General features: G+C 45.5%; 7 protein-coding genes across 7 annotated transcripts; 5 read left to right on the top strand and 2 right to left on the bottom strand.

Moving 5' to 3' along the window:
* Window positions 1-170: 170 nt before the first annotated feature.
* On the top strand, window positions 171-2,779 carry V865_007076 (uncharacterized protein; the record flags this gene model as incomplete). The annotated part of the gene is made up of 9 exons (XM_066230831.1): window positions 171-801; window positions 889-1,274; window positions 1,380-1,496; window positions 1,618-1,695; window positions 1,779-1,893; window positions 1,960-2,142; window positions 2,222-2,349; window positions 2,445-2,540; window positions 2,609-2,779. The coding sequence occupies 9 exons, from the start codon at window positions 171-173 to the stop codon at window positions 2,777-2,779; spliced, it is 1,905 nt and encodes a 634-aa protein (XP_066086928.1).
* Window positions 2,780-3,206: 427 nt separating this feature from the next.
* V865_007075 (uncharacterized protein) lies at window positions 3,207-7,193 on the top strand (the record flags this gene model as incomplete). Its single annotated transcript, XM_066230830.1, has 18 exons — window positions 3,207-3,236; window positions 3,429-3,616; window positions 3,669-3,893; window positions 3,965-3,995; window positions 4,050-4,132; window positions 4,192-4,372; window positions 4,433-4,484; window positions 4,542-4,593; window positions 4,652-4,768; window positions 4,820-4,961; window positions 5,107-5,328; window positions 5,392-6,077; window positions 6,145-6,282; window positions 6,341-6,414; window positions 6,476-6,526; window positions 6,584-6,613; window positions 6,668-6,804; window positions 6,882-7,193. 18 exons carry the CDS (start codon window positions 3,207-3,209, stop codon window positions 7,191-7,193), a joined length of 2,751 nt encoding a protein of 916 aa, XP_066086927.1.
* A 317-nt stretch (window positions 7,194-7,510) lies between these two features.
* V865_007074 (uncharacterized protein) lies at window positions 7,511-9,886 on the bottom strand (the record flags this gene model as incomplete). The annotated part of the gene is made up of 12 exons (XM_066230829.1): window positions 7,511-7,843; window positions 7,905-7,974; window positions 8,035-8,147; window positions 8,207-8,272; window positions 8,342-8,558; window positions 8,620-8,688; window positions 8,758-8,906; window positions 8,965-9,036; window positions 9,096-9,320; window positions 9,381-9,402; window positions 9,453-9,562; window positions 9,617-9,886. The coding sequence occupies 12 exons, from the start codon at window positions 9,884-9,886 to the stop codon at window positions 7,511-7,513; spliced, it is 1,716 nt and encodes a 571-aa protein (XP_066086926.1).
* Window positions 9,887-11,665: 1,779 nt separating this feature from the next.
* V865_007073 (uncharacterized protein) lies at window positions 11,666-12,607 on the top strand (the record flags this gene model as incomplete). Its single annotated transcript, XM_066230828.1, has 1 exon — window positions 11,666-12,607. One exon carries the CDS (start codon window positions 11,666-11,668, stop codon window positions 12,605-12,607), a length of 942 nt encoding a protein of 313 aa, XP_066086925.1.
* Window positions 12,608-12,952: 345 nt separating this feature from the next.
* On the bottom strand, window positions 12,953-14,208 carry V865_007072 (rRNA 2'-O-methyltransferase fibrillarin; the record flags this gene model as incomplete). The annotated part of the gene is made up of 5 exons (XM_066230827.1): window positions 12,953-13,029; window positions 13,108-13,356; window positions 13,421-13,586; window positions 13,664-14,142; window positions 14,199-14,208. 5 exons carry the CDS (start codon window positions 14,206-14,208, stop codon window positions 12,953-12,955), a joined length of 981 nt encoding a protein of 326 aa, XP_066086924.1.
* An 839-nt stretch (window positions 14,209-15,047) lies between these two features.
* Window positions 15,048-18,842, top strand: V865_007071 (uncharacterized protein; the record flags this gene model as incomplete). Its single annotated transcript, XM_066230826.1, has 6 exons — window positions 15,048-17,303; window positions 17,375-17,481; window positions 17,542-17,725; window positions 17,786-18,389; window positions 18,480-18,536; window positions 18,622-18,842. The coding sequence occupies 6 exons, from the start codon at window positions 15,048-15,050 to the stop codon at window positions 18,840-18,842; spliced, it is 3,429 nt and encodes a 1,142-aa protein (XP_066086923.1).
* A 911-nt stretch (window positions 18,843-19,753) lies between these two features.
* V865_007070 (uncharacterized protein) lies at window positions 19,754-21,292 on the top strand (the record flags this gene model as incomplete). Its single annotated transcript, XM_066230825.1, has 6 exons — window positions 19,754-19,826; window positions 19,912-20,142; window positions 20,215-20,512; window positions 20,626-21,008; window positions 21,075-21,155; window positions 21,213-21,292. The coding sequence occupies 6 exons, from the start codon at window positions 19,754-19,756 to the stop codon at window positions 21,290-21,292; spliced, it is 1,146 nt and encodes a 381-aa protein (XP_066086922.1).
* Between the last annotated feature and the right edge of the window lie 127 nt (window positions 21,293-21,419).

Raw genomic sequence — 21,419 nt, 5'->3', positions numbered from 1 at the left:
TTGACACGTCTTCTGAACGTCTTAACATTCAACATCTATCCATTCATCGATCATCAACTATCCACAGTAACAACAGATCATCTTGTATAATATACAGACAAGAGCATAGCATAGCAGACACGAGGATAATGCTCAAACAGAAGACATAATCCACCACCAAATCACCAAACATGCCATTCCAACCACCCACTCGACCTCACTCCGCTAATCCAGGTATGAACCCACTTATCTTCCCCAGGACCGTCTCTTCGTCCAGCGTATACAAGCACGATCAGAAACAGCAGAAATCATCTTCGATGTCTTCTTTCGGGAAACATTCAGCTTCTGCAGAAGAATGGGAGGATGCTTGGGATTCTTCGTCGGATAAAGAAGATGACCCTGTTGTAGGTCACGCAGGTGGAGAACAAATGACCAAGAGTAAAACAGTACCTATACCACTCAATGGAAGTAGTAGTAAGAATGGGAGAGTAGAAGAGGGCCTGGTTATCGGAAGTTGGAACTCTAATTCTTATCATCACGTATCACCTCCTAGTCCAATCAAACCCACCACCAGTGGTAGACCGAACTTGCAAACTGCCAAAACGTTTTCGGAAGGTACGATACCTCCTATACCTGGTACCTCCGTTCCCGAGGGACGTCACAATGCTGCAGGTTCAGGACCAAGGTCTAAGCTACCTCCTGGTGGAGCATGGGAGATTGTGGAACAGTCAGAAATCAGAGAACAGGATGAAGAGAATACACGATTACCTGAGAAAGTAGGTAAAGAAGCAGTCAAGGATGATGTAGAGGATATACTGAAGGGTGAGTAACGCTCTATCTCCTCTCAGCTAATACCCCACGTAGAGTACAACTGATCGTTGTTGAGTTTCATGCTCGTATTTGAAATAGATCCATTACAATTATTATCCAACTTATCTCTCGATACACCCCAAACACCCTCTTCCGCCGAACCATCATCATTCCCCTTCTTAACACCAGGGAGCTCATATCCCCAAACTCCATCTACGGCCTCATCAGTCATACATTCTCCTGAGCAACCCGCCTCGTACTCTGCTTTACCTACTACACCACGAACCAACACGATATCGTCACTGAAGAAAGAAGGTGGATCGTCGTTGGGTAGACAAAGAAGTGTACGGACGGAAAGGAAAAGAGAGAAATTCGTTAGAGTGCTAAAAGGACGGAACGAAGCTGTTGAATTGGCCGAGTTGAGAAAGTTGGCTTGGAATGGGGTGCCGGAGGAGGTCAGAGGGGTTGTATGGATGTTGTTATTGGTAAGTTTGCCGTTTGATTGGAGTTCAAAAAAGGAGGGCTATAGGTGAATGTCGATCAGAGAAGTGATCTTGCTGACCATTTTGATGACTTTTGCTTGTCTTCAGAATTATCTACCTCTACCCGTCCAGCCCCGCTTGACGACATTGAATCGCAAGAGAAAAGAATATACTCAACTGGTGGATCAGTATTTTGGAAGAGGGTTATCATCCTTAGATCAGCAGGTGGGTAGTCTCATAAATCTATCTCCCTCTCTGTTTCCTTGAACCCCATACAGCTGGACATCATCCGCCGTCTAGCATCTCATATAAGGGAAGCTGCTAATTCACCTACGGTTGTTCCTAGATATGGCACCAAATCGAAATAGACGTACCACGGACGAGACCAGGTGTAGCTCTATGGTCTTGTATTCAGACGCAGAGGGTGAGTCTAATCTCTCCTGCCTCTAGCTAGACCTGAACTGGTTACTTTGAGACGATTAGCTGATGATCTTACGAATACATCAGAGTCTAGAAAGGATATTATACGTTTGGGCCATACGGCATCCCGCATCTGGTTATGTTCAAGGTATAAATGATTTGGTGACACCTTTCTTCCAGGTATTCTTGGGCGCATATATAGGTGAATGACAACCATCTTAGCCCCATCGCTGTGACCGAGGGATCTGACTAGATTGCATTTTGACAGATACCGATCCAGAATTATTTGATGTCACCCACCTACCTCCACATGTTCTTCAAGCCATAGAAGCAGACACGTTCTGGTGTTTGACCAAACTGTTAGATGGGATACAGGATCATTATATCTCGCAACAACCTGGTATACAGAGGTTGGTCAAGAGAATGGGCGAACTGGTAAAGAGAATTGATGGTGAGTATTCGCTATCCACTCTAATTTCATCGATTACGATCCGGTGGTACATTGCTCATTTTTTTGACCACTTGTGTAGCTCCCCTGGCGGCACATTTCGAAGATCAAGGCGTGGAATTCATGCAATTTGCTTTCAGATGGATGAATTGTCTGTTAATGAGGGAGATATCCGTGAAATGTACGATTAGGATGTGGGATACTTATCTTGTGAGTATACCTTTTATGATTGACTCGGAAAGAAATAAAGGAGATTTTCTATATTATGGCGTTGTATCACTGAACTTGGGCTTCTTTCCTGTCAGGCTGAAGGTGCAGATGCTTTCTCTCAATTCCACTTATACGTTTGCTCAGCATTGTTAGTCAAGTATTCGGAAAGGCTGAGGGAAATGGATTTCCAGGTGAGTATTCATGAACCATGGCCAGTTTGCGACGTATTGACCAATGTTCGTTTGCTCTTTCTTATTAGGAAATGATCATGTTCCTCCAGTGCCTGCCCACTCAATCATGGACAGATCACGAGATCGAGCTGTTACTATCGGAAGCATACGTGCTGAAGATGGTCTGGCAAGGTGCAGAGAATCATTTTGCCAATTTACCTAATGGGAACCAAGGTCAATTCGGCATGCTGGGGAGGTAAGGTGAATCCCACCTAATCGGATTTCTTGCATCGACATATAGTACACACAATCTATCTTACAGGGGTATCACCTTCTCACCTGCATTTGACTTATAATCCACACATCGGCAGTAGCAATGATAGGTAATATGAATGCATTGTAATTGTCATCTTCCCATCATTCTGGAAAAACATACAACGTATTGACGCACAGACCTACTCATCCATTTTACTCATATCTCATCGCACAGACCACCTTGTATACATACAGCACACGCTGGTTGACTGGACCGGATGCTACATAAAACCATCTCACGTCCTCTTTCTTCTTTCCCTTTCCAACTTCTTTCATTCCATATTACCACTCACACCTCCTTCCTCTTTTATTCGTAGTACCTTACAAGTAATCTGTTGTCCTGTACTCAACGACAACGACGGAGATACCAATATGGCTAGGGGTCCACCGAAACAAGCCTTTGTGAGTTTTGTCTATCACGTTTCCCCTACCTCCGGTACCATCTACATTCCCCTCGCTCTTCTTCGTAACAGCGGAGATTGGATCCACAAAGGTCGCAGCAATCGCCTTTCGCTCTTCCACCACTATAATCTCCAACCCCTCGCACTTCTTGCGAAGGAGATGATGAGCTGACGTGATCACCGGATCATACAGAGGCCACCAGCTTCAGTTCAAAGAGCTACCACATCCCAACAAAACGCCTCTCAAAGTCAAGGAACGACTCAAAAGGGTAAAGAGAAGCAAGTTCAAAATCAAGATCAAACGATCGTCACGAAAGAAGACAGTTTCGATATTCTCAAGGTTACTCTCGAGGCTAATATCGGTATCATCTGCTATCTGCGGTGAGGTCATATCTATTTCCGATGCAACAGCTATACATCTGACAACACGCAGTAATCTCTTGCCAGAGGAAGATTTCGAATATTTCTACATTTGTGGTTCAAACGCTCCTCCTGCTAAATCGCCCGACGAACTATACCGTTTGACCGCGGAGGAAGCTCGAGCATGGAATGCAAAGCAACAAGCCGAATCTCAATCTCAATCTCAAACTCAGGGTGTCCCGGACGAAGTTAGCGATGTGAGAACTTTCTCTTGGAGAAAAATCAAGGATGATCAAAGGTGGGTGAACATGTTATTATGGAAAATTCAATAATGAAACGGTGTATGCTAAATTTCAAACATGAATACAGTCGTCAAGGAAAGGCTATATGCCAACTTTTGGTGCGATTGACAGATTATCATTTTGATGCCATGTCTGACTGCTTCTCGCTCTAGTCCGGTGCTGAGGAAGCGATGCGAAAAGGCTACCTTCGAAGTCTTATGCTTATCATTTTTCTCGATGAGGAAGACCCTACAAAGTGAGTGGACTTGCTACCATATAACAACACACAGCACTAATATCTCTCGAACGGCATAGCGTCATTGAGACTTATACCTTCAATTTCTTCTACCATGAATCCACTGGTGCTCCATCCATGTCAGTTGAGCATAGTGTCAACCGCGAGTTAGACCAATCCTTGAATGGATTCGCCTTGCTAGACAAGAATCGAATGTTGGGAAATCCTATGACTCATCTGGAGGTTCGAAGAATGGTTAAGGTAACTTACGTTCTGGTCGACCCAGAATTTATTTGTGCTTATCTGGCACTGGGTTCATAGGTAACGGCCCATTCGCTGGTCAAGGTTTTACATGCAATGGGAGAACTTCCCAGTGAGCGGACTTTCGCTTAGATGCCAAAGCTCTTCTCTGATACCCTGTCACATTCAGAGAAACGATTCGTGGACATCAAGCTTTTCTACAATGACAGCGCCCCAGAGAAGTGAGTACCCTCCACCAGCAATACGACTAGAATCCACACTCATATGCCTTCAAAACAGCTATGTCGCTCCGAGCTTTGCCGACTCCTCCAAAGAAGTGCTTGTACTGGGAACGAACGATGTGGATAATCCACCGCTTTGGCTGCCATTCCAGGAATTCCAGACCGGCCATCATGGGTAAGTTCCGCAACTGCCACAAGAGCGAATATAGCTAATATTTCGTTACAGGGTGTCCGTCTCTGCGGTGTCAGTCACCGATAGCTTGCCTGAGATCCCTAGGAGAAAGGCAACAGGTCCGGAAGATTATGCCGCCAGATATGCCGAGGATGACCTGGTGAAGGCCAATGCTGAAGAACGAGATGTGCTGTGGGTATGTATCGCTCACTCGTAATTCACATGGACTGCACTGACTTAGTTTATTCAATTTGTGTTTTCTCGCAGAACGCTGACATCGTGAGGTTTCTTGAGGTCTGATACTGGATAGCAGGAATGCTAATGCTGATCTTTTTCGATAGACTGCCCACGATCGTATGGCCTACGAGCCAAGCGCTCCAAATGTCTATACAGCATGTATCGACCCTTCCAAGGCAGTTCCTCAAGATCCTTCAGGAGGCTTAAAACAGCCAATAGGAAGGAGGCAAGAGGACGGAACAATCGCCCCGATTGGATCTTCACAATCAGGAAATGGGATTGAGAGAGGACGCCAAAAGAGAAGAGCTTGTGAAGGTGCAAGATACGTATGTGTGCAGATGCAAGCTGAGAGATAGTCAACGAAGGCTAATCGAGATTATATGACTTAGATTGACGAGGAAACCCTTCAGATGTCTCAAGCCATGTCTGAGCTTACTCCGACACGGGGTTCCACCAGAGCTTCATCCAGCGTGCTATCGCAAGCGAACCACAGAAAGTCAATCGAGGACAGTCTGTTCCAGCAGAACTCGCAATCCTTCACTGGAAATCACTCTCAGGTCTACCTCGATAGCATTGACGAGATCGAAGTTGGGCACACCGACACCCAATCACCTTCGCTGTCAACCCAAAGACTCGCAGTTGCGCTCCATCAGAAAGTCCAACTGAACAAGAGGAAGAGCAGCGATGATGATGATACAGATGAAACTCAAACTCAACCACGGAAACCAAGAGCCCTCAAATCGATTGTCTCGACTGCTATGAAGAATAATGGATACGAAGTCAAAAGTACTGGTAAATCAAGACCAAAACCGAAATCGCAATCGAGACCAAAACCAAAACCGAAACACAAGACAACAGCCAAGCCTAAATCCAAGGCTGCTGCTAAACTACGCTCAAGACAGGCCTCCGCTCGAACATCGGTAAAGGCTAAGAAGACATCTATTGGTAATGGTAAAAATAAGATACAGTCCAAAGATAACGATGTGATCGAATGCTACTGTGGCCTCAATGATGAAGAGGGTCACATGATTCTCTGTGATGGATGTGATAAATGGTTTCACGCCACATGCCTAGGGTGAATAACAGATAACATTATTTGCCCATGGTACAGAAAATCCGCTGACGCTGACACCTTTTAACAGGTTCATCGACGGTTCATCGGCTTCTCAACTGACCGTAAACTGTATCACGTGCGAGATGCGTAACGATAAAAAGCGTCATTGGCCTCAAGAGGACATAGACAAGGCGGAAAGAGAGATGGGTGCCTTGGCCTTATTGAGGTGAGCTATCTGTACCGAAGCTGCTACTCCATCATTCGAAATCCTGATGATCCGATAGGCAAGTAATGCAAGAGCTTCGAACGAGGGGGCACCTCGGTAAAGATGAGCTTCCGGAAATTCAGAGACAATTTGGTGAGCCATTCCACTCATACTGTATAGTATAGAATGTACAGACATTGATGCTGGCTGTCAGGGTGCGAACGAAAAGACGTTGATTTGGTTTTGAGAAAGTTGGAGAATGAAGGTCAGTGTACGAGCTTTTCGAATTCGACTGCAAAAGCTGACTTCCTTGATGAAACAGGCTTGGTAGAGATGTTGGCCGATGATTCTGGTACGTCCCTCAACAGAGTCCGATTCCGTTGCTCACTCATATATATGACCGCAGATGACTCTCAGTCCTCCAACGATTGGACTTGGAAATGGTGCAAGAACGCCAATGCCGTCAATCGATTTGTCACCTATTTCCAGTACGGGAGGGGTATCGAAGATGAATTATTCGCCGTTAGAAAGTGGCGTAAAAGAGTGAGGTTCACTCCATTGCACGTCGGATGCTATCTTCCGCCTATGTTGATCATCTCAAGGTTGACTCCCAATTTTAGCCTCAGATCAATAATGACGCTTCTCAATCTATCCCTGGCTCCCAAAACGGTAGTTTCACCGAATCACAATCACGACGTAGTCGTGTGCACAGTTCAAAAGATGTCAATGCCGACTCCGATAAAGATGCCGACGGCGAAGAAGATATTGAGATGTCGAACGATGATCCCACTACAGCCGGGCCATCCAAAGCATCAGCCGCTTATGAACTTCCTTTCTTCAGGAGCAGTAGAGCGGTGAGAGTGGTTGACTGCAGTGATGTCTGGACCGAAAGAGAGGAGGACATGGACGAAGATGGTGCCGACGACGCTTAGCGGGAATGTAAGTTACAAGCTGAGTAGCGTGTTTCCCCATACTGCATATTCAGTATCGCATTCAAACCGCTAATTTAACGATTTCACCTTTACCAGATCATCAACGTTTAGAGCATGTCTGTATCAAGATTGCAGTAATGTCCAAAGTGCTGGAGTGAACCGAGGTAAGATATCGAGTGTGATGTTTGTAGCAATACCAGATACATGATCAGCTATGTACGACCGAAATAATATTTATCATTATGTCATGTTATGCGATGTGTATGTATGTATGTAAGTATCTATCTATCTATGAGCATCTCTCCATTATAGACCCGTCATTCGACCCGTCTCTCACCAGCTTTTGGACCTTTGACCCCCGTCCCACTCCCACCAAGCTTACTACTCCTCGTTCCGAACTGCATAGCCCTCTTGACTCTTCCTGATGCTCTCTTCAGACCCAGAATTTCCACAGCTTTCCGAAGCAAGATCTTGTCTCCCTGACCTTCTCCTAATCTCGGATCGCACTTGATATGGATAGGTAATGAGGAGAGGTACGATATGAATGATAATGATAGATAGGGGTATCTGGCGTCTCTAGCATGGGAAGATAGCATCCGATCATCCCGAGATAGGTTGCGAGTCGGTAATCGAGCGATATCCATTTGTGTCTGTATGACGACTTATACATCAGTAATCGTTAAAATGAAGAAGCGTGTATGTCATACTTACCTCTGAGATCAAGCCTTCCCATCCTTCTCGTTGATATGCGTGTCTATGTCTAGCGTATCCGCCTAGTTGTCTGACAAGATAGTATATGGTCAGCCTATACTCGATGACTCTCACGCGGTTGACCACTTACTCATCGGCCCCAAGACCTGATATGTAGACTTTCGCCTTGACATGATACGGCTCATTGCTTCCTTGTACAGTGCCTATCCCTCGAGAAGCGAAATACAGGGGTAATGCCAGAGACTATTATGCAATTGTCAGCTTATCATTTGAGTCTTCTTGTCATGATGCGATCGACTTGCATGATCCATCTCAGTTGACGAAGGGTACATGAGATCGATAACGTTCTGACGATGGGCTCTAGCTTCCTATAAATATCCCTGCAATCAGCTACTGGGGTCCTATCTTGCACCAGTATATCACTGAATAGCACTCACATCATATGGAACGTTAATTTCGACAAACCTCCATTCTCTATCGCCACAGACCTCCCTTAATTCAGCTACAGCATCCCTACCAGATAACCTATCGGGAACATCGTAGCTTGGCGGAGCGGGCTCCTTGCCTTTACCCTTATCGTATGGATTGGGGGGTTTGGGTGCAGGGGAGAAGGCAACGTTGATCAGATCTATTGGATCATCGGGTGGTAGACAGCTACATATACATGGTAATCAGGATTAGCTTTGACTTGATGGGATGGTAGCAGTTGATGTACAGGTGAAGAAGATATGCTAGGAAGGTACAGTCTATACCACCTGAGAAGAGGACCGCGACTCTTGAGTTTCTGCGGCACAATTCAGGCATGAGCATTCGTATTTTGACGTCAGAACAATGAAAATTGCATGATACGTACCCTTTGTCAGGTTCAGGTATATTCTCTACCCTCCTCCTTACGCTAAATTTCAGCTGTTCGATGAATTCTGGTACTTCCGCTATTATGTCGGGGTTCTGTCGTGGTAGCTCCGGAGGAGGAAGAGCAGTATTGATGGGACTGACTCGGGTCTGCAGCCAACATGAAAGGTCAGAATCAAGAAATAAGAGTATTGTTGAGATTGTTCACCCAGGGAGATGAGGACGACTCAGGTGTATCAAGAGTAGTACGCTGTACGATAGCATTAGTCAGGTTCATCGACTATGAGTCAGTAGTCAGCACATGAATTCCCTGTTTTGGCATGTAGCTCATCTACTCACCGCTTCCTCATTTGACTTGGACAGAAGTACTTTTTTGAGAGATATAGACCCTCCTTCACCACCTAATAAAGCCCGCATATCTACACCTTGTTCTCTGGCTGGGGGAGATCTCGAAGAGCTGAGTATGAAGAGGTCGGTATTTCCTGTACTCGGCTCGAGAGGGTGGATGAGAAGAGATCGTCGAGAGAGGGGATCAAGTTGATAGTGAAGTGTATCTGTCGTAAGCTGCATCAAAACAAATCATTTAAGCTACAATGATCGAATATGTATATCTCCATCACTCACATCCAGATAAACGAAAGCAAATCTACCTCCTGTCAGCTACAGAAAACAGACTGATCAGACGAGGACACTCACGGTCCTTCAATACCCCTCAAAACCTCTTCTATATCCGCTCCAGCTTCAAGCCTGTCAAATACTTTCCTCGTATCATTTTCATCTTTACCCATGTCTATACCCTCGAACACCTGCTCGAATATATCAGCTGAAATAGGGGTGACCAAAGGTGAGGGGTAGCTTACCTGACCATTCCATCCCAGAACACCTCTTTTACCTACCATCGGCTGAGCGGTAAGCTCCCCTCGTAGGCCTAGCACGGTAGCTGTCAAGCACAACTCCAGCTTGCCACCATCTTCCAGCTCTACTACGTGTTTATATGTACGCTGGGAATTTGGTCCTCTCTGGACGTTGGTTGAGCGGAAAGACTCGAGAAGAGCGGATGTCGTATTCGGTTTGGACTGGTCGTGATTATTTGGGAGAAGTGGGCGGATCGTAAGGGTTAGACCACACATTTTGGGGGTAACAGATCGTGCGCTGGAACTCTAGGTCAGATCCCCATGATGCGATGTATAGCTATACGATTGTGCAAGGAGCACATTAATTATTTTTTGGATTTGTTTTCGTTTCTTCGTTATCTCAGGCACGCATCATGACACATGGCACCAGACACGACCAGTGGCAGATGGCGCTCGAGACTGTAACACAAGTGTAGACAAGCTCCGAGCTTGAACGAGGATCATGCGGGCTTTGCACTTATTTGTGTCTAATGTCTTAAAAGGAGTGGTGTAGAGCGCTGATTGGACCGCATCTTAAAGACATGTGACACGTTTCGCAATCTGAACAGACAAAATCCCTCCTTTCATCTGACATTGTAGTGGGTAAATCCTCAACGTTGTGTCATCATGTTCCCGAGAGCTCACCCATAAATAGTATCTGCGCCTCAAATTCTCACCATCGCTGCACCAATTTATTGACTCTGACCAAAGATGAATCCGAGATCAGCAGTGTTCACTCCTTCCCCAGGACGGGCTACAGTCAGACACCTAAGGAGCTCATCCCCTCCTAGTACGCCTACATTCTTCGAGATTAACTGGCTCACAGCCAGTCATCTCCATTTCACTGGTTACTACCCATCAACAGCCTCCTTCACACAAGATACGGCACAGAGGACTCCATCAATAAATGATGATAATCTGCCCGAAATCGGGCTTCATCCGCTTTGGACACCTAGATCCTCTCTCCACGATGGGAACGTCAGCATGATGAATCCTCCACTATCTACCACATCGAGCAGTGATATAGACTGCTTCTCCACCCTATGTACGCCTGGCTCGTCGACGCCGGGGCAGAATGAAGGTTTGGATACAACCTCAGCTAGACCAAATACCAGAAGTCTGACCCGACGGCCAAACTCCTTTGTTGACAACCTTGACAATATCCGTAGAATCTGGGACCAACCTCAAAACGCCAGCGACGGTAATTTGAAAAACAGTAGGGAAGTAGTAGACTGGGACACTCATGTAAACAACTTGGATAAGTATATCGAGGGACGATGGACCGGTGTGCGCGAAGCGACATTGCAGCGATCTCCAATAATGATATTTCCCAATGCATATCGCTCGATAGCGGCACCCTGGGATCCAAGGGTGGCTTGTATCCTCATACAAAGGTCACGCTCTGTTCACCGTACTCGGTCTCTAGCGATGAAAATACCTATGAATGCACGGTATGAGCTTGACAGTCAAACTTTCTAAGTATTTGCACACTTCAAGGCGGATCTTTTCCTTCCAAACCTTGTAGAATAATGACTCCGCACAGCAAGCTCAAAGTGGCAGAAGTCACTGAAAGAAACCACAAAACCTTGCGTTTGAGAACCTGAGTTCGGCTAGAAAATGGAATTGTTGCGAGGATCGAAATGTTGGAAAATCATGGCTGCATCTGCAGGCGCTCCCAATGAGAACTCTCTTCTTTGGACTAGACAGTACAGGAGGGATACTTGCCTTGCCTTGTGGTATCTGCACGCCGCCCGAGCTGATCGGAGGGACCAGCCATTTGGCCATGATTGGGAATACTTTTTAGGCATACAAGAAGCATTGAAATGAAAGGAGAGGAAAACGTCTACACATTCTCAACAGAACCTATTTCATTCTCAATCCTTCTTAATGGTGAACAAGCAAACAATATCTACAGAAACGATAGACGAACGCCCCCTTGAAACTTTCGATAAGGTCGAGTGATATCTGTGCGAATCTTATTCTGTATACCATATAACTTGACTCAACTTCTGCATCATGAGCTCTGTGACTTCCTCTATCGACTGGTTTTCCACACCAGGAGACACACCTCCAACGGGCCTATCTCCCATCCCCACCTCTTTGACGCACAATCCCATGTCATTGGTGTACGCCAATACTCTCGGTGCGTATGGATGTCCTCATCCGACACATCATTGGGATCCTCTCCCTACGAGAGTATCCTGCATTTCATCTGGGACGAGAGTTCTCAAACTCAATCTGAAAAATGGTTTTAGTAATATCCTAAGAACCGCCTGCGGTATCTCTTCAATCAGATATGGCAATTCCCTAAGGAGTTATAGTGGGATGGGCGATTCTGGTTCAACGAATTTGACTCATCCATGTACAGAGATGAATGGAAGAGGAGGTAAGATTGCCGATCAAGAAATTCCGAATGGTTTCAAACACATGTGCATGGACATCGTGTCTGTTGAATCTGGGTTGATCAACTTCCGAGGAGAATTTGAGAAAGATCAATTCCATGGATTGGAAACACTTAATTTGGATAGGAATGGGAAGAAAGAGGAATTGAACATGACTTTAGATTGGTGGAATTATTATACTACTTATCTCTCTGCACAGAGAGATAGGATCGATTTGGGACATTCATTGTTCCCTCCGCGATATGATTTGACTGGTCGAAGAACGGGATTATCAAGCGAGGTCAACGTACCTGTCATTGAAAGTCAAAAGGGATCAAGTGATTATAGACCGATTTTCCCCAAAGTGGTTGGCTCTGATGGAAAGATAGCCTACCACTGGGAATCTATGGTGGAACTGTTCAATCCGGATGGGGATGATCAAGTGCAAAGACAAGTGCAGACTAGACCTTCGTCAACTTTTACTTGTTCAGTAAGGGATGATGAACCACCTCCAGGTAACGAGAATAACCAAAGACCTGTTTCACTGCCTCATACTCCTGTCACGAAAAGTATCTGAGCGAGCGGTTTTGACAATTGTCATAATTGTTAGCTCGTATACTGCACCGTCAGGTAGAATAAGGATCGAGTTTCATCTGTTATCGAAATTACCTTGATGCATGATGTATAAAACCGAATTAACAGCACAAATGATTGACATTGACCAGGCAAGGCAGAAGCAGATCATACATTCTCATCGAGGCTATATATGATGTAAGCAAAGATGATACCAAGTTGAAAACGGAAGAGACACAACGAAACGAAGAATGAAAGTCAAGCAATGGGAAGAAGAAAATGTTATGGATTATGAAATTTTTTCTTTTGTAGATTTGTGGGGTTTCTGTACATCCTCTTATCCACCCATCTAGTTACCCGAGTGTCTCTCGTATACTCCTACTACCATAGCGTGATCTCTCTCATACGGTTCAAGGGTAAGTTGTTCTGTACAAGCACGACAAATACATCAGTACAAAAACATCAGTCACATTTCAGGTAAATTTGGGAGATTCCAGTACTCACCCTTAGGTTTGATACCTTCTTTCCTCATGTTGTTGACCTCACTAGCGAATACCTGAGCGGCAGGAGCGGTAGAATCGATACAGTTTGCCTTGATGGAAATGACGATACCACCTCCGTTCTTTAGGAAATGATGGGCGTTCAAAGCGATAATTCTCGCTTGATCAGGTTGAGCAACATCGGCAAAGATCACGTCGACCATTTGAACGAGCATTCGGTATTTTTGAGGGTGTCGGGCATCATCAACGATTGCTATTATTAGTCATACCACCGTCAGCACTACTAAGAGAGGTAAGAGATGCATGATCCAACTCACGGACAACGTTCGTCCTCTTCTTAGCCATACCGATCAATTCTCGACCTGGTCGGTGGGAGAATTCAACAGCGTATACTACACCATCTGGACCGACGATATCGGATACGTGAGAGACGGAAGAACCGGAAGCAGCACCAAGATAGAGCACTTTAGCACCTGGTTTGATCTACACAATGCCAGTTACAGACATCAGCATTGTCACTGGGGGTACGGCTGCGTACAAATGATTGCCGTTGAACTCACAAAGATGTTATCTAAACCACCCAAGATACCAGCCGCCAATTTACTTCTGAAAGGATTCCAAACTCTGTATTCGATTTTCTCTTCTTCACCTTCAGCGTTTGTCGAAGCGATTGATACTCTCTTTTCACCGTATACTGATTCTCCTGGAGTCATATTCCTAGTGACCAAAAGGTGTTCTTTACCCTTGGCGATGTACACACCGGCGTGCTTGTGAGGTTCGAGTGTGACGGCACCGGGTCCCTTCCTACCCATTCCTGGCTTACCACCTCTACCACCACCTCTTCCAGCACCACCTCTTGGTGCACCTCGACCACCCCTGGCGGCACCACCCCCTCTGGGTCCACCCCTTCCACCACCACCACCGAATCCACCTCTACCACCACCACCGAATCCACCTCTACCACCACCGCCACCACCACGTCCTCCACCGAAACCTCCTCGTCCTCCGCCTCGAGCACCACCTCGTCCTCCTCGATCACCTAATTGTCAAAGCATTAGTACAGAGATCCCAAGGGAAAAGGCATCGTTGACTAACCGAAAGCCATTGTGGATTATAGATTGGTTGGTAAGGAAAGAAAGAATGGATTTGTGAATTTTTTTATATCGTCGTCTGTCTTGCAGTCGTACGTTCTATCTCGAGACGATCTTGAGTAGTGATTTTTGTAGGTGTAAATATGTCAGGATGACTTTGACTGGTTGTGGATTTGAGATTTCCAAGTGAGTGTAATTTTCGGAGGGAGGGAGCAAATGTGGATTTTCAGAGTGATTTTCGTGGATCACGTGATTCAGGCCCAGACGGGATAAATAGGGAATAAAGGGGAATAAAACTAATGGGAGAACCTCCACTTCCCATAGAGCACAACCCCATCGAATGCGAGTATGATGAGTATGAGTATGATGACAGACTGAATAAATGGTGAGTTGACGATTACTGCATGAATCATGAATGATAACTCATCTCACCACTGACCAATATAGCCTGAATCCTCTCACCTCTCAGATCACAGTATCTTGCACCCCTGCGACATCTGACCGAATCTCACTTGGTCCCGAAAAAAGAGCTACCTACCTCTCGAGATAGCTCTCGACAACCTGCACTTAAACGACTCGGAATCAATCCCATCACCTCTCGACTCGGTTCCGACGTTTCACTCCTCTTCTCCTGCATCTGCTCTGGTCACTCGATAGAAGTCATCAGTGTAGGTATCGTATCATCCTGTGCATCGTAAGTGTCAATCTATCGCAAGGCATCAAACAAGGATCACAATTATGTTGCTTGAATTGTCAACCTTCCTTTCCCTATAGAACTCCGTGGCATTCGATCGTTTATTATCTATTCGTCTTCCTTGATCGTTGCTGATTTCCTCTTTAGATGCAGGCTCAAATGGCGTCGACATCGACGTTGCCTCCTCTTCCCAACTCGTCTCAACCTCCTACCCCTTTCCAACCTCAGCCCGATCCTTCCACTTCCCCATCGATATCCAACAACCCTCCTCCTCAACCGCCACCTGCCATGCCCACTTATGCTTCCATACACTCTGCACCTTACTCTGCATATTCCCAACAGCAGCAACAACAACATGTCCCTCACGCTCCATACATGTATCAACCACCCCAACCATATTACCCTCCTCAGCCACCACGTCATTCCCACTCACACAACGTTCCTTACAACTCATCCGCATCTCAGCAGTATAATCGATATCAAGATCCATCTCAGTCTTACCCACATCAGAACTACCAACCAATGTATCATCAGCATCCTTACGGTAGTTATCCAGGTATGCAGATGGGTGGCGGAGGAGGTCCAGGTCCAGCGACTATGCAAAATGGTTATGCAGGATATCCACCAGAAACGTACCAACATATTCCATACGGCGTATACCCTCAACAAGGACAGTATTCAATTCCACAAGAATCATATCAACAACAACAATATCCCAATCAACCCAATCAACTTAACGGAAATACAGAAGAACCAGAACCACATCAACCGCCAATTTTCCCTTCACACGACCCAAGCACAAACGGCCATATACTTCCTTCACAGCATCATCAGTCATTCCATCCCACTTATCCCCCAAACCACCCGTACTCCTATGGTGTAGGTGTAGGTTATCCAGGCTATCAGCCGCATCAGCAACAGCCTCATGTTAACTACGGGGGATACAGTGGATACCAGGATGGATATATACCTCCCAACTCTGTACTAGGCGGTCAGAGATCATTCAGTAAAAGTCTTAACCCTTCGGCAGCAGGTTTCAGCTTTACTCCTTCGTCCGCATCCGGATCTAGAGCGAACTCCCAACCGTCATCAACTCCTGTTCCTAATGGTGATACCCCTTCTTCCGCGTTCGAGCAATCCTCTCAACCTCCTTCCGCAGTTCCTTCTACTATCGATCAAAGCTCGGCAGCCACTACTGTACCGAACGGGCATTCGCACGATCTGGCGCCCAAAGCTGAACCCCAGGCTGAAGAACCTAGTGTACAGAATATCAAGAGCGGGAAAGACGACACTGAGAATGGTCTGAGTCTAACAACTAAGTCTGAAACACCAGTATCTTCCTCTGCCCATTCTACCAATCCCAACATATCCGCTTCCGCTTCGACTACCAATGCTACGGAGTCCACCGCCGCTACCACCGTCTCATCGCCTGTGTCAGCTCAGACGCCTAAGGCTCCCGAAGGTGACTTACCTACAATCACTTCTCAATCCGCTGAGCCCCAGTCATCATGGACCTTTGTCGGAGAGGGATTAGCCGGAATCACTTCCCCTAAGTCTGGATCAGCTTCGAGACGAGTGTCGGGTCCTTCTATGGCCTCCGCAAGCTCAAGTACTTCGGGAAAGAAACGAAATGCCACTTTGCCCTCTACATCGTTTGATCCTCTTAGATTGTCAAGTGGGAAACCAGACCGTATTTCCGAAAAGTCAAACGCTTACTCTGCTATTTTGAGGAAATTCATTCCTGATACAGTCAAAGTGAAGGAATATGAATTGAAAGTTGAGAAGAAGGTCAGCCGGTCAAAGAAGGGTAGAAAGGAAGCCAGTAGGAAGAAAACTACATTTGCTTTCGGTGATGCAAAAGAATCTTCAAACCCCCAAGCAAGCGAAGAAGCCAAGAAGATTGTCTTTGGAGAAGTTGATCCTTCGGTATTGTATATTCCGACACCTCCAGTCAAGATTGATAAACCTGAACCCAAAACACAAGTCGAAACATCCGAGACCAAGCCCACCCCTCAATCATCTGATATTTCTACTCCTCAACCCAAAATCAAACATTCCAGTTGGGCAGCGCTAGTCCGTGGACCATCTGCAACTTCATCATCCGTCACTCCTTCCAAAGCTCCTTCTCCCGCCAGATCAACCACTTCCCTTCCTCATGCTGAGAGCGAAGCGGGTCCATCAAGACTCCCATCTCTCGAACCTTCCGCTGAACATGTCACTCCTCCTGCACCTGTAGAGAAGAAGAAAGTGCTCTTCAACTATGCAGCCGCTGCTGCTGTTGGTGCTACTATGACACCTCAGGAGGAATTAGCCAAATTATTGAGCGAAGGTGTCAAAGGTAAAGGTAAGGAAACTGCTCAGGCGACTTTACCTAGAGGTCTGATCAATACTGGTAATATGTGTTTCGCCAATACTGTGAGTCAAATATCCCATCAGCTGTCATGATGATTTTGTTGCATGTGCATAGCTGAAAGGGTCTCGTGTAGATCTTGCAAGTACTCGTATATTGCGCGCCCTTCACGGAATTGTTTGAAGAATTGGGTAAACGTTTGAAAGCTGATTTGGCTAGAAAGACACCTCTTCTTGAGGCCATGTGGGTTGGCTGAATGTTTAATGGCTCTCTGCACAATAGACTGATACAACTTTTTTCTAGGATAATATTTTTGCGAGAATTCAACGCTCCATTCCCTCCAGCTTCCGCTCCCCTCCCTAATGGCACAACTGCTAGTGGGACTTCGACACCTAAAGGTAAAGGCAAAGATCCAAGGAGGGAGGCTTTCATCCCTGAGAATGTATATGACGCCATGAAGGAGAACAAGAGGTTTGATTCTATGAGGGTGAGCTGGACCACGAGTATCTAAAAGCCGAATCCGATCTGACTTTATTGGATCACATAGCGAGGGCATCAAGAAGATGCTGAAGAATACCTAGGGTTTTTCTTAAACACCTTACACGAAGAATTACTTTACGTCCTATCGCGTACTCAACCCTCCGTATCTCGGAACGTGGCAAAGGCAGTTCCCAATGGTGATAGCGATCATCGAGAGATCACTCGACCCGTCTCACCGGGTGCAGGTGATGAATCCGGTTGGCTGGAAGTAGGTAAGAAACAGAAGACTCATGTGGTCCGAGCGACCGAATCGAAAGAATCAGCCATATCGCGTATATTCGGAGGAACCATCAGAAGTCTACTGCGAACTCCCGGATCAAAAGATTCGGTCACACTCGAACCTTATCAACCACTTCAACTTGATATTCAATCTTCGAGCGTACTCAGTATTGAAGACGCGCTGAAACACCTCACCGAACCTGAGATCGTTCCTGGTGTATGGTCGCAGACGAAAAAAGCTCAAGTGGACGCTACCAAGCAGATCTTGATCGAGACTTTCCCACAAGTCTGGATATTGCATTTGAAGAGGTTTGTATATGATCCGAAGGAATATAATGTCGTGAAGAAAGATAAAGGCATTGCGTATTCACAGGAATTGATTGTTCCTCCTGGTAAGTGATATGTCTCTAAGTTCGAACGGCTCAAAGATATCGTTATGAAGAGAAATTGAAAGCTGATGAATGATTCTTGGGATGGTGTAGAAATCATATCGCCAGGTAGACGAGGTGCCGGAGCGATCAAGTATAAATTATTCGGAGGTGAGTGCTCCCATCTCCCCACAATTTAAGCACGTCTTCGTAGATCGTATCCTGATAGCTGATTTCCTTTTGTTTGCGACTCCAGTCGTCTACCACCACGGTGCATCAGCTTCAGGAGGCCATTATACCGTAGCAGTATCCCGACAAGATGGTGGTGGATGGATCCATTTCGATGATGAACTAGTCACCAACATCCCCAAAGAGGATGTGATCGTCTCGAAGGAAGAGGCTGAAAGTGGAAAGATCGGATTGATAGGTGGGAGAGAGAAGACCGCTTATTTGTTGTTCTACCAGAGAGTGCGGTAGATGGCGACCATGATACTCAGAATCGTCATTGCAGGAGGGTCAACCAGATCATTTATACCTTTTCCTTTTTCCGTTGAATTCATAATCTCATTTATTTTATTTATCCTGGGTCCTGGGAATATTGCATCTCATCTTGTTATCATTTTACTTTCCTCTCGTTCTTTGTTTTGGGGTAGGTTAGATTGTCCAGTGATCATCGACTAATCAGCGGGAAATGGAACACTTCCTAATATATACGATAGAGATACCCTTGCACATTATAGACCCCTTTTTCTTTTCATTGTTCATGTTTCTCTCTTTTTTTTGGATTTGGATCACATTATCATAGTGGATGATGTTGAGGGAAGTATGGATATAACGATATAACTAGAGGAAACAGCTCAATGGCATATATATATCAATAGTCGGTTGGATAGACAGATGCATCAGAGTGAATTCATACCATATGCACATGCTTACAGTACCATACCATACGGCTGGCAAGATCGCGTGTTCGGCGGCCTTTGACATCGATTAGGATTATTTTGTAATATTGTATTAGGTTTGCCACTGACAATCCTAATGATGATCGCTTTTGTTTTTGTAATGCATCCTAATCCTAATGGATTTTTTATTGTTTACGTCTGCCGGGCTGTGCGTGACGTTCCGACCCGACCATGACTATTTTGTTTTCGATATTCTCATTCATCTACTCGTATATTCTACATCCATCTCCTCATCGACATCGACATCGACATCATCATCTTCTTCGTTTCTCTCCTTTCGTACCCTTGTTCCATTATTCGTATACGTATACGTATATTTGAGAATCCAGCATCAGCATCTTACACGTTCTTTTTTCCCCTCATAATCAACTTTTCGCCACCATCTCATTCAAATCGAATTCGAATTAGAGTATAACAGATAACAGAATGTCAAAATCTGCTACTTCTTCGGCTTCTCATCCTAGAGGGAGAGTATATTCCTTGGCAGAAGTATCAAGACGTGAGTGTGACAAGTTGACACTCCAACTGCAAGAGTGTCACGGTGTTGTTTTGCACGTGCAAAGCTAAATTTTGGGTTTTGGTAGATACAACCCGATCATCGACACTCGTCACCTATGCTGGAAAAGTATATGATCTCACTGCTTTCCTCCCAGATCACCCGGGAGGAGATGATATCATCTTGGAATATGGTGGAAGGGACATAGGTCAGGTCATGTCGGATGAGACTCAACATGTACATAGTAAAGCTGCGTATGAGATGATGGAGGAGTTTAGGGTCGGTGAATTAGGTGGTGGAGAGAAGATCGTCAGTGAGGGTGAGTAATTGCCTTTTTCTTTTGGTTCTATCTTTCTTTGGTTTTGATATCGATATTGACTCGTGTACATAGACTGGGTAGCAGATGAAAATTTCCATCCAGACGAGACTGATCTCCTATCCGATTTCAATACCAACAAATTTATCGATCTCTCCAAACCACTCTTAATGCAAGTTTGGACCGCCCCTTGGACGAAAGAATATTACCTTTCTCAAGTCCACGAACCGCGACATCTGAAAGAGTCTGCTAGGATGTTTGGTAGCGATCTGCTGGAACCTTTCACGAGGACTCAGTGGTACGTCGTACCGCTTGTTTGGTGGCCTATTGCGGCGTTTTTAGGGGCATTGAGTGTTGGGCAATTCAATGATCCGTGAGTTTATTCTACCTCGCATCTGTTTCTCCTCTATCCAAACGACAGAATTGAGAATGAGAAAATCTGTATTTGGTTCTGTGATGCTGACTCTTAACGGTTACACTTGACAGCTCATTGTCTGCGAAACAACTCTTGCAATTCCCTCCCAACCTCTCAGTATTACCCACAGCCACCGTGTTCTCCCTCTCATCATGGTTCACATGTTTCGCCGTCGGTGTTGTCATTTGGACGATCCTCGAATACCTCCTTCATCGATTTTTGTTCCATTTGGATTATTACCTTCCCGATGCACCTTGGGCAATCACCTTGCATTTCCTCTTACATGGTGTTCACCATTACTTACCGATGGACAGGTTGAGATTGGTCATGCCACCTTTACTGTTCTTCGTACTTCAGACCCCCTTCACTCGACTTGCCCATTTGCTATTCCCTAAGGCTATTGCTAATGGGATTATCAGTGGGAGTTTCGCTATGTACGTCATGTATGATATGGGTAAGTCGCAGTTCGCCTTTTGCCCATTTGATCTTGAGCTGATGCTGATACTATTTGATGCGGTAGGACACTACGCTCTTCATCATACCAAGTTGCCTGCCTATCTCGCTGAGATGAAACGATATCACCTCGCTCATCATTACAAGAGTGAGTTACTATCTGTCTTTCAAAATGGGATGTTCAACTGATATGTTAATTGTACAGACTTTGAACTCGGTTTCGGTGTTACTTCAAAAGTGTGGGACTACGTGTTTGGTACCATGTTAGTGACCAACACCAAGTAAAAAAAAATACGCTTTTGACTTGGTAGCGATTCTGAGAGTGGATTCCAATAACCGTAGGGGCAGCAGTATTACCTGATATTCGATACCCTTAATCTTCCTCTTACCTTCAGTAGTACCCCTATATTCA

Source organism: Kwoniella europaea, chromosome 2 (assembly GCF_036810445.1).
Source record: "Kwoniella europaea PYCC6329 chromosome 2, complete sequence".
Taxonomy (NCBI): Eukaryota; Fungi; Basidiomycota; class Tremellomycetes; order Tremellales; family Cryptococcaceae; genus Kwoniella; species Kwoniella europaea.
Note: the sequence above shows the minus strand (reverse complement) of the source record. Positions and strands in the feature narration are given on the sequence as shown.